This window comes from Poeciliopsis prolifica, unplaced genomic scaffold, assembly GCF_027474105.1.
Source record: "Poeciliopsis prolifica strain line A6 unplaced genomic scaffold, Auburn_PproV2 SCAFFOLD088, whole genome shotgun sequence".
NCBI lineage: Eukaryota > Metazoa > Chordata > Actinopteri > Cyprinodontiformes > Poeciliidae > Poeciliopsis > Poeciliopsis prolifica.
In genome coordinates, this window is record NW_026562463.1 from 1,289,938 (window position 1) to 1,303,344 (window position 13,407).

At 38.2% G+C, this 13,407-nt stretch overlaps 1 protein-coding gene across 1 annotated transcript; it reads right to left on the bottom strand.

The window, feature by feature from the left end:
* Window positions 1-4,611: 4,611 nt before the first annotated feature.
* Window positions 4,612-9,778, bottom strand: adrb1 (adrenoceptor beta 1). Its single transcript, XM_055022641.1, has one exon. The coding sequence runs from the start codon at window positions 9,508-9,510 to the stop codon at window positions 8,317-8,319; it is 1,194 nt and encodes a 397-aa protein (XP_054878616.1). The 5' UTR covers window positions 9,511-9,778; the 3' UTR covers window positions 4,612-8,316.
* Window positions 9,779-13,407: the final 3,629 nt, after the last annotated feature.

Consider the following 13,407-nt stretch of genomic DNA (forward strand, 5'->3'; position numbering starts at 1 on the left):
AGGACTCACTGGATGAATTTAAATAATACAGATGGTGTCTGGTAAGTGGCAACACATATTTTTGTGTGAGATTATTTTTACTGCAATAAATGATTAACTTTTTTCACAATTTTGGAAATATTGCCAAAAAATGGCAATATCTGTTAATCTACTATTCCTTAAAAAAACCCAATAATTAAAGTATTTTAAAAGAATTACTGCAAATTTCTGTTATTTTCTTATTTGTCACACATGACAAATGCTCCAGCATGAATCCGTTGTGTCCTGTAAATGAAGACATTTAATCTACATTTACTGACATGTTACAAACTTTCTAATAACTACAGAAGCTTAAATATCTAATCAGCCCCACAGAAAGTAATTCAGTTTAAGCCAAAGTGCAGATTAGAAAAGCGGTGCAAGAAAACTCAATTTCCACACTTGAGCAATCCCAATATGTGTTGGGTTTACAAGCAGTTCAGTACAAAAATAAAATACACCCAAAGAGCAGGATTTAGATCAAGAAACACTGAACTTACCAGATTAGTTAGTTTCTGCTGCAGCTTCTCAGATGGAAGGACAAATATTGGCGTCAACAACATGAAAACTGTTTTGTGTAATCAGTTCACGCTGCTGCTGAGCTTCTTTTGGCATCTTTTGGATTAATTACAACAAATTTAAATGCCATCGCCCACTTCAGCGTTGGTGCACCATGTGTCGGTCTTGTAATGACTTCATTGTTCAACATGAAGTTTGAATCAGTGAAAAAGGCTCGTAAAACATCTCATTCCCAGGCGATAATCAATCTAACAGAGGAAATAACTCTAAGCATCGGCAATAAGACGTATACAAAGCATTTGACACAATAAATCCTGACATATCATCTATATCGGGTGTCAAACTCATTTTCGTTTTGGTCCAAATCATGATCATGAGTCCTCTTAAAGGGCCGGTTGTGCCAGAATGAATTGGTAAAAATATCAATGAATTCTTAAAATTAAATATTATTGAACATCTTTTCAGTTCCTCCAGGATATCCTGATTCTTCTTGTGATTTTTTGCAATGAAAATCAAAGTGTTTGTGGTACTAACTTGCAATAGTGATGATAAATTAAACTTTTTATTACTCCCTGGATAGATCATGGAATATAATCTGACATCAATTAAGGCTGAGGCAGCTGTTTAGAACAAGTAAGAAAGTTTTTGACAATTTTTGAGAAAAATTCCTAATGATTAGCGTAAAAAAAGTGGTGGGATTTGTTGATTTTGTGTGAATTTCCACAATAATTCTCAAGAAACTGGATGGACTAATTGACAGAATTTGGCAGTAAACAGATAAAAAGTGCATTAATTTGATTGAAAACATCATATTTAGGCACACTTAGTGTTCAGTCTATAATCTAGGGCCATATAAGAAGCATTGGGGTCCGCATTTGGCCCACAGGCCTCAAGTTTGACACCCGTGGACTTTGGTAGGGTTTTGGTATCCACAGATGTGGTGTAGAAATGGGTAAAAAGTTAAATTATGAATAAGCAGAAATTTGTGGAAATGGTGAACTTCTTAGATATTACTTGATGTTTTGATCTAAACCTAAGTCTGCATGAAACCAAATTTATGACATGTGGATGGTTAAAAATACAGAGGGACACAAACTATTGATAATACATATGTAAATGCATCTCTAGGTATAATTGTACATAAGAATATTTTTTAAAAAAAACAACAATAAACAGTGTGTTCATACAATAAGAGTGAGTTTGTGGATTTTGGTGGAACTTGGAAAAAAGTTCAAATAAATTAATTTTAAAAACCAAAGAGACTTTGGGGAGCTAAAGATCGAGAGTGGGTCCTTGTACTGTTTTGCCATGTGGGATTCAAACATTGGTTGCTATTTTTCACAAATCTTTACTGTAAAATATTAAAATTTGGAATGGAAGTGTTTGTTTTACTTGTGAAATAAATGATTTGAAGATCATTTCATAAAAAGAGACTGATGTTTTTTACTTCTTCCTATTCTACCTGGACAGGAAAGTCTGTTTTGAATATCTGAGAAGTTTGTTCTTGACCAATAAGCTTGCACTGCTATAAATTGAGCTCTCTTTCGGGATTTTACTATTTCAGCTATTTTCCAAAACCTTCCTGGAAGGATTTAACGGATAAGGTGCAGCGTCTCACCCTGAGTGAGGTCATGTTGATGGTAATCAGTTTACTTTCCCTTTGAGCAGTCAAAATGTCTGCTGATACACATGCAATTTAAAGCAATTACTCTTAAAGCAGCTGATTAGCTTCTCCATCTGGGAGCTCAACGCCAAATGTAAAGTCCTGGCCAAACAAACAAACAATGGTCAGTGATAATGCACGTCTCTGGCAGGAGGCCATCGGTGTTTCTGCTTTCAGGTTGTTGTTTTCCCCCCAAAAAAACAACTGGGCCTCATTCGCACTCATTACCTCAGCAAATCATGTCTAAACAATGTTCTGAAGCCAAAACAGCTGAGCTCACTTTCATTCAGTATTTCTTTTTTTTTAAGGTCCTGATTAAGATGTATGGCTCACTCCTTTTAGGAGGGCGACATTAGCATAACACATCACACTAATGCATTTTAAAGGTGCCCAGCTTAAGGGTTTATTAATATTCCTCAGAGGGAAGAGCAAATCTCTTCTGTAAGAGCCACTTCATAACACCAGCTGGCATGATGTTTATTAAAACATTTTCTATTGGCTTTTAGAGCGACGCTCAGGGGAGATGCTGCTCTGAGGTCAGCATCAGGGAGGATTCAGGTGAGAGTGAAAACACCGGATCGTGCATCAGCTGCACAAACGTTAGACAAACGCTCTCTGTGTCCAACAGGCAACATTTGAAACAGAGTTTTTCTTTTATGTCCTAAACCTCATTCAGCTCGTGTTTGCATCACAAACAGAAGCTGAAAAGACAAACCTGTTATTTATGGATAGAAATGTAATCTGAAAGAAGGCGCGTACATTTTCACATGCCTCATTATGATTCAAATCTTGTCATCCATAATAAATTTAAGGACTCAGGAAAAAAAGGTGTCACTTCTTCTTTGGTCCTGATTTCTGCAGCTTCTAGACTCAAAAATGGCAAATATATGAAATGCTGCACTTTTTCGGATAGGCATCTTTTAATTATTGCATTTCCATTACAAAAATGCACAAAACGTAGTCAATATTCCATTAATATCAGAAAAACACAATTTTATAATTGCAGTATTTCCATTAAATAAGAAATAAATGAAACCACATGATTCAAAACCATGCTGTGTTATCATCCTCCTACCACTTCCTGTCGTCTTTTCCTCCAGCCTCTTGTTGATCAAAATGACTTTTGTGACGCAAAAACAGCGCTTCCATTGCAATTTTGTGAAATACACCAAATTTGATGCAGCCAAACAACCACCTCCAGAACTTTTCATCAAAAAATGTATTTGATATCTTTGTTTTCAGAATTCCAATTTGCATAATTATATTGTCAATGGAAATGCAGTTACTGCCACAAACCTGACAGCAGCATGTGGCGGCCAGCAGCAGGTCTGTCACAAGAAATAATATATCAATTAATCACTGAAAAAAACCCATTAATTTTGATTTGCTTAATTTATCATTTTTCTCCTTTTTTCTCTCTTTGTACCAAACTTGGTCTTCAGTCTGGTGCTTTGGTCTAATCTATTCTCTTTTTGAAAGACGAACACTTCAGTGGTCATTTTATTTGTTGTTTCTGTTGTTTTGGATATTTCGGATATTTCAAATAACTTCCAGTTCCAGTGTTTAAATGTTCATCAGCATTTTAAGTTTCTGATTGATCTTTGAGAAAGTGTTCTTGCATTATTCTTTCATTATCACTATCATGTTTCTTGAGAATTGTCTCAAAACAACAATATTATCGTTTATCACAATAAATTGTGGGACAATTTATTGCCTGACAAAATGAGTTATGATGACACCTAACTAGCGCTGCACCGATCAATTCCTGACACCAATTTAGCAACTTTATTGCTATATTTTGAGTCTTTTCCAACCTTTCTAATTATGGTGCATTCACACCAAACGTGTTTTGCGCGTCTGGTTTACATTCAAAGTTTATGTGGATGTGCGTTGATAGCCTATTGTGATGTGTTTCGTGCAGCAAAATTTGGAGCGTTGGATGCATCCATCCTGTCCGACAAATAGGTGAGCAGCAGAAAACAACGCCTAGAGTATTTTTGATGCATCTCCACAGAGACTTTGAATGTAAAATGCACCTGATGCACAAAACGATATTTGCAGAGCAAAATGTCTGCAAAGTGTAAACACGTCTAACTTGAAGCGACAGATGCGTTTTTAACACGTGTCTGGTGTAAACAACCATTACCTTTAAACTTTACAACACCTGCAAGTGTTAATTGTTTTTTTTTGTTTTGTTTTGTTTGTTTTTTTAAATATCAGTATCGGCAGATCGGGACAGATAACTGCGATCAGTGCACTTCTAGTTACAACCAGGTTCATGAGGCAACAACTTTTCCACGAGGTGCCAAGTTGGTTCAGACAGCATTTCCATTCAGTAAGTAAATTACAAGTGTTCAGTTAATTAGAGAAAACATCTCATTCAATTGAATCCACAAGAAATACGTCTTGAATGATCTTGAAACTTCCTTTTATTTTCACAGACGTTAAAGCACCACCTCACAGCAGCTCTTAAAGCCGGAGACGGACAGCAAGAGAGAGGCTCTTCATCATCATTTCATCACTTCGCGCTGCAATATGTACAACGGGCGTCCGCCCCGCAAACACTCTCCTCACTTTAAAAGACACGGCGGAATAAATACACGTCTTATTTTACATGATGTTTAATATAAACAAGTACCTGTCATAGTACAAATTGCACTTGCCGACGGCTGTGAGGTAAAAACACATTGTGAGTTATACAAGACAAATGCTTTTAAATATCAACCAGCTTACCGGAGCGGTACCGTAAGCATCATGATGTGGGATTATCTGAGAGCCAATCATCATCCTCATCTCTGCAGACATGGAAGTGACTGCTTATCCAAGTAATTTAGACAAAAAATAAATAAATAAAAATATTTGGGGGAGTAAATTACAAGACAGGGCGTGCGTTTTTTTTTTTTTTTTTTTTTTGTTTTTAGTTTTTTCTTTTAAAATCTGTGTGTGCTGTGTTTCTCAATCGCAGCGCTCCATAGCCGGACCAAAGCTGAATGAGGCCCGGGGCCGATTTTTATCAAGGGCCCACCAGTTAAACCACTCTGCCATCAGGGGGCTCCAAACATATTTCATCTTACTTTTTTGCATTTTTGTATTGATGTTTGTAATTTTTTGTTTAATACATTTAGAGCTTAAAAGTTAATTTTTTAATGAAACAAACCGTCCACTGTCGCCACATACTTGCTCAGAAAAGTTTATGACTTGATGCTGGTCTTTCTTTGATTGAAACTTTTTTCAAATTGACATCATAAACTGAATCTGAAAGCTTTAAATCATTATTAGGATTATTAATAATGTGCTCGACGTTTTCTGAATGTTTTTGTTTTGTTGATTCTGTGTTGATAAACCTAACTGAAAAAAATTCAATACAAGTTAAATACATTGAATTAATGAGCTAATGATTAATTAAATTGACTATCTCTGGATGTGTTAAGACTGGAAAGAATGACTCAAATCATCTGTTTAATAAATAGAATTGTGTGAAAATATGAAATTAAATGGTAAAATCTACTATTTTTTTAGGCTATTAATGAGATTTTTCTGCTGTTTAGACAATTTCAAGTAGTAAACAAAAACTGCTATACTAAAGTAGATACACATAGAGAAATTCAATTTAAAATTACCTAATAATTTTGTAGTCCTAAGGGTGTAAAGATGTGAAATATAGACTTATTAAAATCCTGAATCATAGTTTATTCTCTAAATTCAAACATGACAGCGCATGTGGTTAATCTGTAAGAAAAATGCTTTCTAAACTCAGAGAAAACATAAATGATTAAATTATCTTTTAATTTGAACTCTTGTTAACTCAGTGGACATTTTATGGTTGGAAATCAGTCTAAACAATGTCTATTCTTACTTTTGAATATCTAGTATACAACATGAAAGTGGTGCATCTAAAAGTTGAAGATGAACTGATCCTGGCTGGTATGACATTTATTTATTCAGATCTAACCTCAGAATGTGACTTATAAAGAAAATATCATATAAAAGAAAAAAAGTGCTGCGGATCTACAATGAAAGAATAAAAAATACTTAACATGCACTGAGATTAAACTAGCAGTTTTGCCAACATACACAACAGCCCAGCTGCAGCTGCAGCCTTAATGCTGAAATCGGGCTCAGTGGGAACTTTTAAGCCTTGAAGGTTTTCCTCTCTGTTAGAGCAACTTGTGTTCTCATTGAATTCTTACAGGTGGTGTAAGAATTAAATTTCTCTCAGGCCCAGCAGGCTAGCAGGGGGCGCTAAGCCGTCACAAACACAGCTTATATCTGGTGTCAACAGAGATAAACCCCAGCGTGTCTGAGGCCCAGCTTGGATTAAACCCAGCAGCCCCTGCGGCTACTTAATCCTTTAATCGGTTTCATTTTGTTTCCCTGTTGTCTCAGAAAAACTGCAAAATAAAAATAAAAAAAGAAAATAAACCTAAAAAAAACAAAACTACATTTATTTGAAAGTTTTTGATAGTTTGCTTTCTTAATGTGATGACAAATAAGACGTTTTGATGCCCGTGTTCTAGTAGTCTAGTATGCTTGGGGCGCCCCCTGGTGGTTTGGAGTCCCAAGCAGCAGCTTTGCTTGCTTCTGCCACAGGCTGCTGGCATCATGATGGGGGATTGTTTTAAAACCTGCTTTATATAATCATCTCTACAGATAAAAATGAGACTGCTTTTCCAATAAATTTAAATATTTAGTTTTTGTGAATGAATCCCTTCAGTAAGTGTGAACAATTTTATAAGAGCAAACTATATTCTGTTAGGTCTTTACCTGCTGGTAGATGTTTTAAAAACACAAGAAAACTTTCTAAATCCTCGTTTTTCATCAAAAAATTTAACTTAATAGGAACATTTTAATGACTTCTTTTATAAATTATATTCATAAATCCTCTGAGACATTTAAAAGTAGGTCCATAGCGAACTGTAGAGTGTTGATTAGGGTTAGGGTTATGTTTGGGATCCTAACCAGGAGCTTGGTGCACTTATGCTTTGGGCCGGCTTTAACTGTAAAAATCATGGTAGATTTTAAAACCCACCATGGATAAATATGTGATTGCTTAATCTTAAGAAAATTAGGGTTAAAAAAATACTTTTAGGAATAAATTAGGCTGGTGGATGTGCTGTTCCTTTGGGTATAATTTACTTTCAGACATTTTACAACCAGAAAAATGTCTGTTTTTCCTTGATTTTCTCACTGACACATCATGTTATATATATATATGTAATCTCACTTAAAAGTTCTTAGGCATTTTCTACATCTACCAAAAGGAATAATAATTTTTTTGTGTGTGTTTTCAAGTTTCCTGAAATTTCCACTGAATGTCAATCATCAAAAAATTAAAAATAAAAATGAACAATTTTAAAGGTTTTTCTTATTTACATTAATTCATCTGACAGTGAAGCTGTTTTTTTTTTTTTGCACTCTTGAAAATAATTTTCAGAACTTTTGTTTTGCATCTGAAACAAAACGTTCTTCTTCTTTTCAACTTGAAATTCAGAAACTTTTGGAGAAAAATATAAAAGTAGCATCATGCACTTTCAAATAACTAATGGAAATTATTTAAATGTTTGCTTTTGTGACAAAAATTACATTTGCAAAAAAGATGACAAATTCATAAGTTGTCAAGACATTTATAAAAACGAATTTAAATCATTTTAAATTCAGAAACAAATGTGAAACGTTGAGAGCCCCCTGTTGGCCACGGAGTGCATAGCAGCAGCTTAGATCGCCTCTGCCTTGGTCCGGCTCTGGTGGGATCATTTTAAAATGCACTCCAGGTATAAATTGGGTCATTTATCCATTGCGTTTAGAGTAAAAAACAAAACAAACAAAACCACAATATTTTAGTAACTAAATAATTGTTTAAAAATATATAACAAAAGCTCACTACCTTCTTTTTTTTTTGGCAAATTTGGATTTTAGATTTTTTTATATATTGAAAGTGTTTGGTTCTGCAGGATTTTCCAAATTTCGTCTCTTTGTTCAACATTTTTGAAAACACCTTCAAGGAAATTCCTGTCCCAAGATGACGATCGATTTGGTTTTTATTCACACAGGCTGAAGGCTTTTTGTTTGTTTTTCCTTTTTAAGCAATAACAATAAGTTAATTTCACTATTTTCCTTCACATCTGGGACTCAGAGTGAGACAGTGTCCCGGTGCCCATCAGGCTGCTGTCGCTCTTGTCCAGCGCGGCGCAGTCAGACCACATCTCCAGCGTCCCGGGCTCCAGGGCGGAAACAAAGCCGCCGGAGCACCGCGACAGATCGCAGGAGCTGATGTGCAGCCGGCGGTCTGCCTGCCTCGGGCAGCACAGCAGCCTCTTGAAGGCCTTCCTGAAGTCCGGACTCCGGCAGTAGATGATCGGGTTGAAGGCGGAGTTCACGTAGCCCAGCCAGTTCAGGAACACAAACAGGTTCTTGTCCACCACCTCAGCGCAGAACACCCGCACCACGTTGACGATGAAGAAGGGCAGCCAGCACAAGGTGAACGTCCCCATGATGATGCCCAGAGTCTTGAGCGCCTTCTGCTCTCTGAGCGCCAGGATCTTCGATGGCCTCTTCTTGCACTTGGAGGTCAGTCCGGTGAGGGTGTTGTGGAACCTGCCCTCGCACTTGTCGATCTTCCTCAGCTGCATTTTGGCCTCTCTGTAGACCCGCGCGTAAACAAAAATCATGACCAGGAGCGGAATGTAGAAGGAAATGATGGATGAGGAGATGGCGTAAGCCCTGTTGGTCACAAAGTCGCAGCAGTGGGGGTCGTTGTAGCAGGCGGTGTCCACGCTGTCGCGGGACCAGTGCATGAGGATGGGGAGGAAGGAGACCAGCCCGGAGATGCCCCACACCACGCACACCACCGCCCTGGCGCGGGCTTTGGTTAACAAGCTCTGGTAGCGGAAAGGTGAGGTGATGGCCACATACCTGTCGATGGCGATTACGCACAGAGTCTCTATGCTGGCGGTGACGCAGAGCACGTCCACGGAGATCCAGAACTCGCAGAAAAACGAGCCGTACGTCCAGGAGCCGCGCACCTCCAGCGCCGCGCCAAATGGCACAACCAGAAGCCCCATGATGAGGTCCGCGCTCGCGAGCGACACGATGAACACGTTGGTGAGCGTCTGCAGCCGCTGCGTCCTGGCTATAGCCACGATCACCAGGATGTTCCCGAACACGATGGACAGGACGATGAGACCCATCACCAGGCTCATCCCGGCCAGCCAGTGCTCGGACGCGGCCGCAGCGGAGCCCGGCGCGTCGGACGCCTCGCTCCCGGTGCCGTTGTGGAGGTTCACCGGCGAAGACGCGCCGCCGTCCCCCATGACGGGCAGCAGCTGCACTCTGAGCCCTCACGGTCCGAGTTCATCAGAAGACCCGCAGCTGTTATCCCATTGCGCGTCAACTCCATCTGGAGCTCCTGCGCGGATCTGCGCCTGACGCCTCACCGGACTGGGACAGCGAGGCAGGCGGTGACATCACCGCAGCGCACCGGCCAATCAGGGAGTCCGGCTGGGTCCCAGCGGCGAGGATGAGGAGACAAAGCTGCACCTGAGCGTCAAAATCCTTAAAACAACAGTTTCTCTCCTCTGATTGCACATAAAGGCATTACAGAAAACTTTGAGAACACGTTAAGCACATGACAGGGGCGCATCCAGGATGTCTTAAAAGAGGGCGGCCCCATGGGGACAATAAGGGACTGTTGATGTTGGAAAAGTTAATATAGGGAGGAGTAGTTTTGTCAAGAAAATTCAGTGGAAGGAAAAACTGAAGCAAAATCTGTTCAACAGCAGCTGGGCTCAGGGATTCAGGAATTACAACAAAGATGTTTTTAATAAATGGGCTGAAACTGTTACATTTCTTGTTATTGCCTCCATGTCACGCTGCACTGATGCAGTAATTCATGCAAAATGAGAATTGAGGGAACAAAAGGCACAGAACATGAACATACTGTTCAAAAATATAAGATTTTAGTTTTTAAAAAATCTATTTTTATTGATTGATTTTAATATTCTGTTCCAGAAACCGGTATTTTTATTTTTTTTAATTATTCGTAAGCCAAAATAACAGATTTAAGGAAACTCCTGAAATATGTCACTGTACATAAGAAATATATTATACATAAAATGTGTTAAATGGATAACAAAGAGTTTAAGCAGAAGCTACATCTAAATATGCTTTTGTTTTCACCTTATATTTAATGTTTATAAAATCATCTGGTAGCACAATAGGCAGATATTTAGCAAATAGATCTATATTGAACTTAATAATAGCTGACGTTTTTGTGCTTCTGTATCCAAATATTGCATGTTTATAGCTTTTAATTAGGTTTACATTTTATTTTAGGCCCTTTAAATGCAGTTTAAAATGATTTGATGTCCCAATATACCCCAGTTCAGCCTGCTTAGTTTCTTTAAGTAAATGAACATTTTCTAGGATGAGTGGAGCCGTTTACTCGTCTCCCTACCTGAATGTTGTACGACTGTTTGGTTAAAACTCCTTCAGACTGTGGGAACATGCTCTGCCCGAGACATTATGAACCACAGAGTTTCATCACTTGCCATCACAAACAAGATTTGTTTTCCCACAGGCCCAATTTATAATCTTTTATTTTTTTTCTTTATCTCCCAGAATACATTCCCAGCGCATGAGATCCATCTCATTCACGGACCTGTGTGTTGCTTCACGGCAGCTGTGTTGCAGCAAAACTTACCCCAAAGCAGGGGTAAGTAAAGCAGGCAGAGCTCGGCTCTCAGCCGGACGTTTCTGAACATCGCTCATCGTTAAATACCAATGAAGAGGTTCAGGTGTGAACTGGGAATGGACAGCAGAGAATCCACCAGAATAAAAACCATTACTCTCGCTTTCAAAAATCTGTTTTCTGGAGATTGAATGTTTTTTTTTCAACTGAATTAGGACTATTTTGCACTACTCAGTCCAAAAATGACATCCATTTTTCTCAATCGGGTCTAATTATATCTAATTTGATTTTAAAAAATCTGATCTTCTGACTAAATTGATGACATTTTTGTGACATTATCAGTTCATTTCTGTTAATATTTCTGATCCAAAAAAATGTTATATAACAGACTGTATTAATTAAATGATACAAACTTGTATTTCTGTAAATTGAATACTAACCTCTGATAAGGGTAAGTACATGTAAATTGAAGATTAAGTCTTCATTGTGCAAAATATGTAGCTCAGAAAGTTTACCTGATTGAGCAAAACCGAAAGGATTTTTGGATTCAGCTCATCAAAATTACTAGAAAACAACTGACAATTTGACCACTGCCATCATAAGCACCGGATGTTTTCTATAGCTTGAAATGAGGAAAATGAAGTGATGAAGCTTTTTTCTTCCTGGAGGCTTGTTTCTTTATCCATCCATTTTCTTCCGCTTTGTCCCGTGTCGGATCGGGTGGGCAGCAGCTTCAGGAGGGAGGCCCAGACTTCCCTTCACCCCAGTCACTTGTTCCAGCTCCTCCAGGGGAATCCCAAGGCGTTCCCAGACCAGCTGGGAGAGATCGACAGGCGCCAGTCCACCTGTCGATCTCCCCGCTCCTCATTCGTGAACAAGATCCCGAGATACTTGGGGCAGGAGTGTTTTCTTTGATTTTCAGTAAGAAACACCAAAATATTGGGTTGACGAGTTCAGAAAAATCTACAAAAGCATTACTATTCCTGCAGTCTTTTTAAAAAGAAACTACAAATTTCATATTTTAGTAGAAATTATGCATAATTCAGACTGAAAATGCACAACAAGCCTAATATTAGCTTGCTAAACGCTGTTGATTGAAAAAAGCAAACATGTGGAAGTCGATGAAGTGGTGAGATTTATGGGTCGAATACAAACCACACGCTAAATGGTTCAAATTCTTAATTCAGTGAAATATTTAAGAAAATAACGAAATACTTCTTTCCACTTCAAAATTAATTTCTGTTGGTGTATAAGACAAAATAAAATAGATAAAATATTTGTGGTTGAAATGTGAAAGCAGGTTTAAATTTTCATGCAGTACCAAGATTTTAAGCCAAAATATTCAGTGGAGTGTCAAATTAATGCAAGCAAAATGATTATCTAACAAGTTTTGGTCAATAAAAGTGACATTTTGCATTAGTTTTAATTGGTCATTCTTTCTTTTAATTTTGTAAAGAACGCTGGAAAAGAAACCAGAGATAAATCATGTGATTTATCAGAATGAAAAACAAATCAAACAGTCTCTGAAAGCAAACTGCTGAGCCTCCAGATCAATAAAGAGTCAGACTGATTTCATTAACCAACATGGAGCAGCAGAAAGCAGGATTGTAAACTCTTCTGATGAATCCATTCGGCATGGATTAGATTAACTTCCATCGATCCAATTCAAGTCTTTTGGCGTGAAAATATCCGTGGAAAAGCTTGTATTGTGTTCACTTCCTTCTTGCTTTCTTTGCATTTTTCCCACAGCCTGGAAGAAATATTGTCCACCGCTCTGAGTCTGTTGATTCTCTGCACTGCAGCTTTTGTTTGCAGATATTCAACAAAATTATTTAAGCAAACGCAGTAGAATTGGTTTCCTCTTATGCTTAAATATATTCTAGAGTTGAAAGAAGTGCAAAAATGGACTTTGGAGAGCGTATAGGTAGCTAAAGTGGCACTTTAGAGAGTTTAAAAATATTGTAGAAAGAGCAGTAGTGAATCGAAATGTTATCACTTAAAGCCTCATTTGACGCAGCTTGTCATTCAGTACAATAATTCGCCCACTTCCACCAGAGCATCCTTCACCACTGAGCAGCTATAGCCCACATTATTCTGACGTAAAATCAGCGCATTGGCTTGAGCCCAGCAGAGCGGGTTGTGCTTGACCTCAGCACTTGACCCCGTGTGAATGCAGGCAGAGAGTCAAAAGTTTGAGTTTATCATCTGCAGTGACGCTTGTCTAAAACCCGAACCTGAGAAGGAGAAACAGAGAAGCTACAAGAGAAATGTTCAGCTTTTTTCAGTGTCACAGTCGGGAAATGTGTTCATCTGTTGCAGAGCTTTGATTATAATTTAGTCACAATGAGTTTTCCCTGCAGTCAAATGCATGGAGAAATAAAACTAGAAGTTTTCTTCATCACATTAATAGTTGGAACATTTAATCGAGTCTGGATAAAAGCCAGTTTTTGAAAGCAGCTAAAGTAATTTTTTCTCTTACAGCTTTTGTTGTTTTTGAGATAATTGGAAATCAGTCGTTTCC

Excerpts from the sequence above, each read along its gene's own strand:
- adrb1 (XM_055022641.1), bottom strand. The coding sequence starts at position 9,510 with ATGGGGGACGGCGGCGCGTCTTCGCCGGTGAACCTCCACAACGGCACC.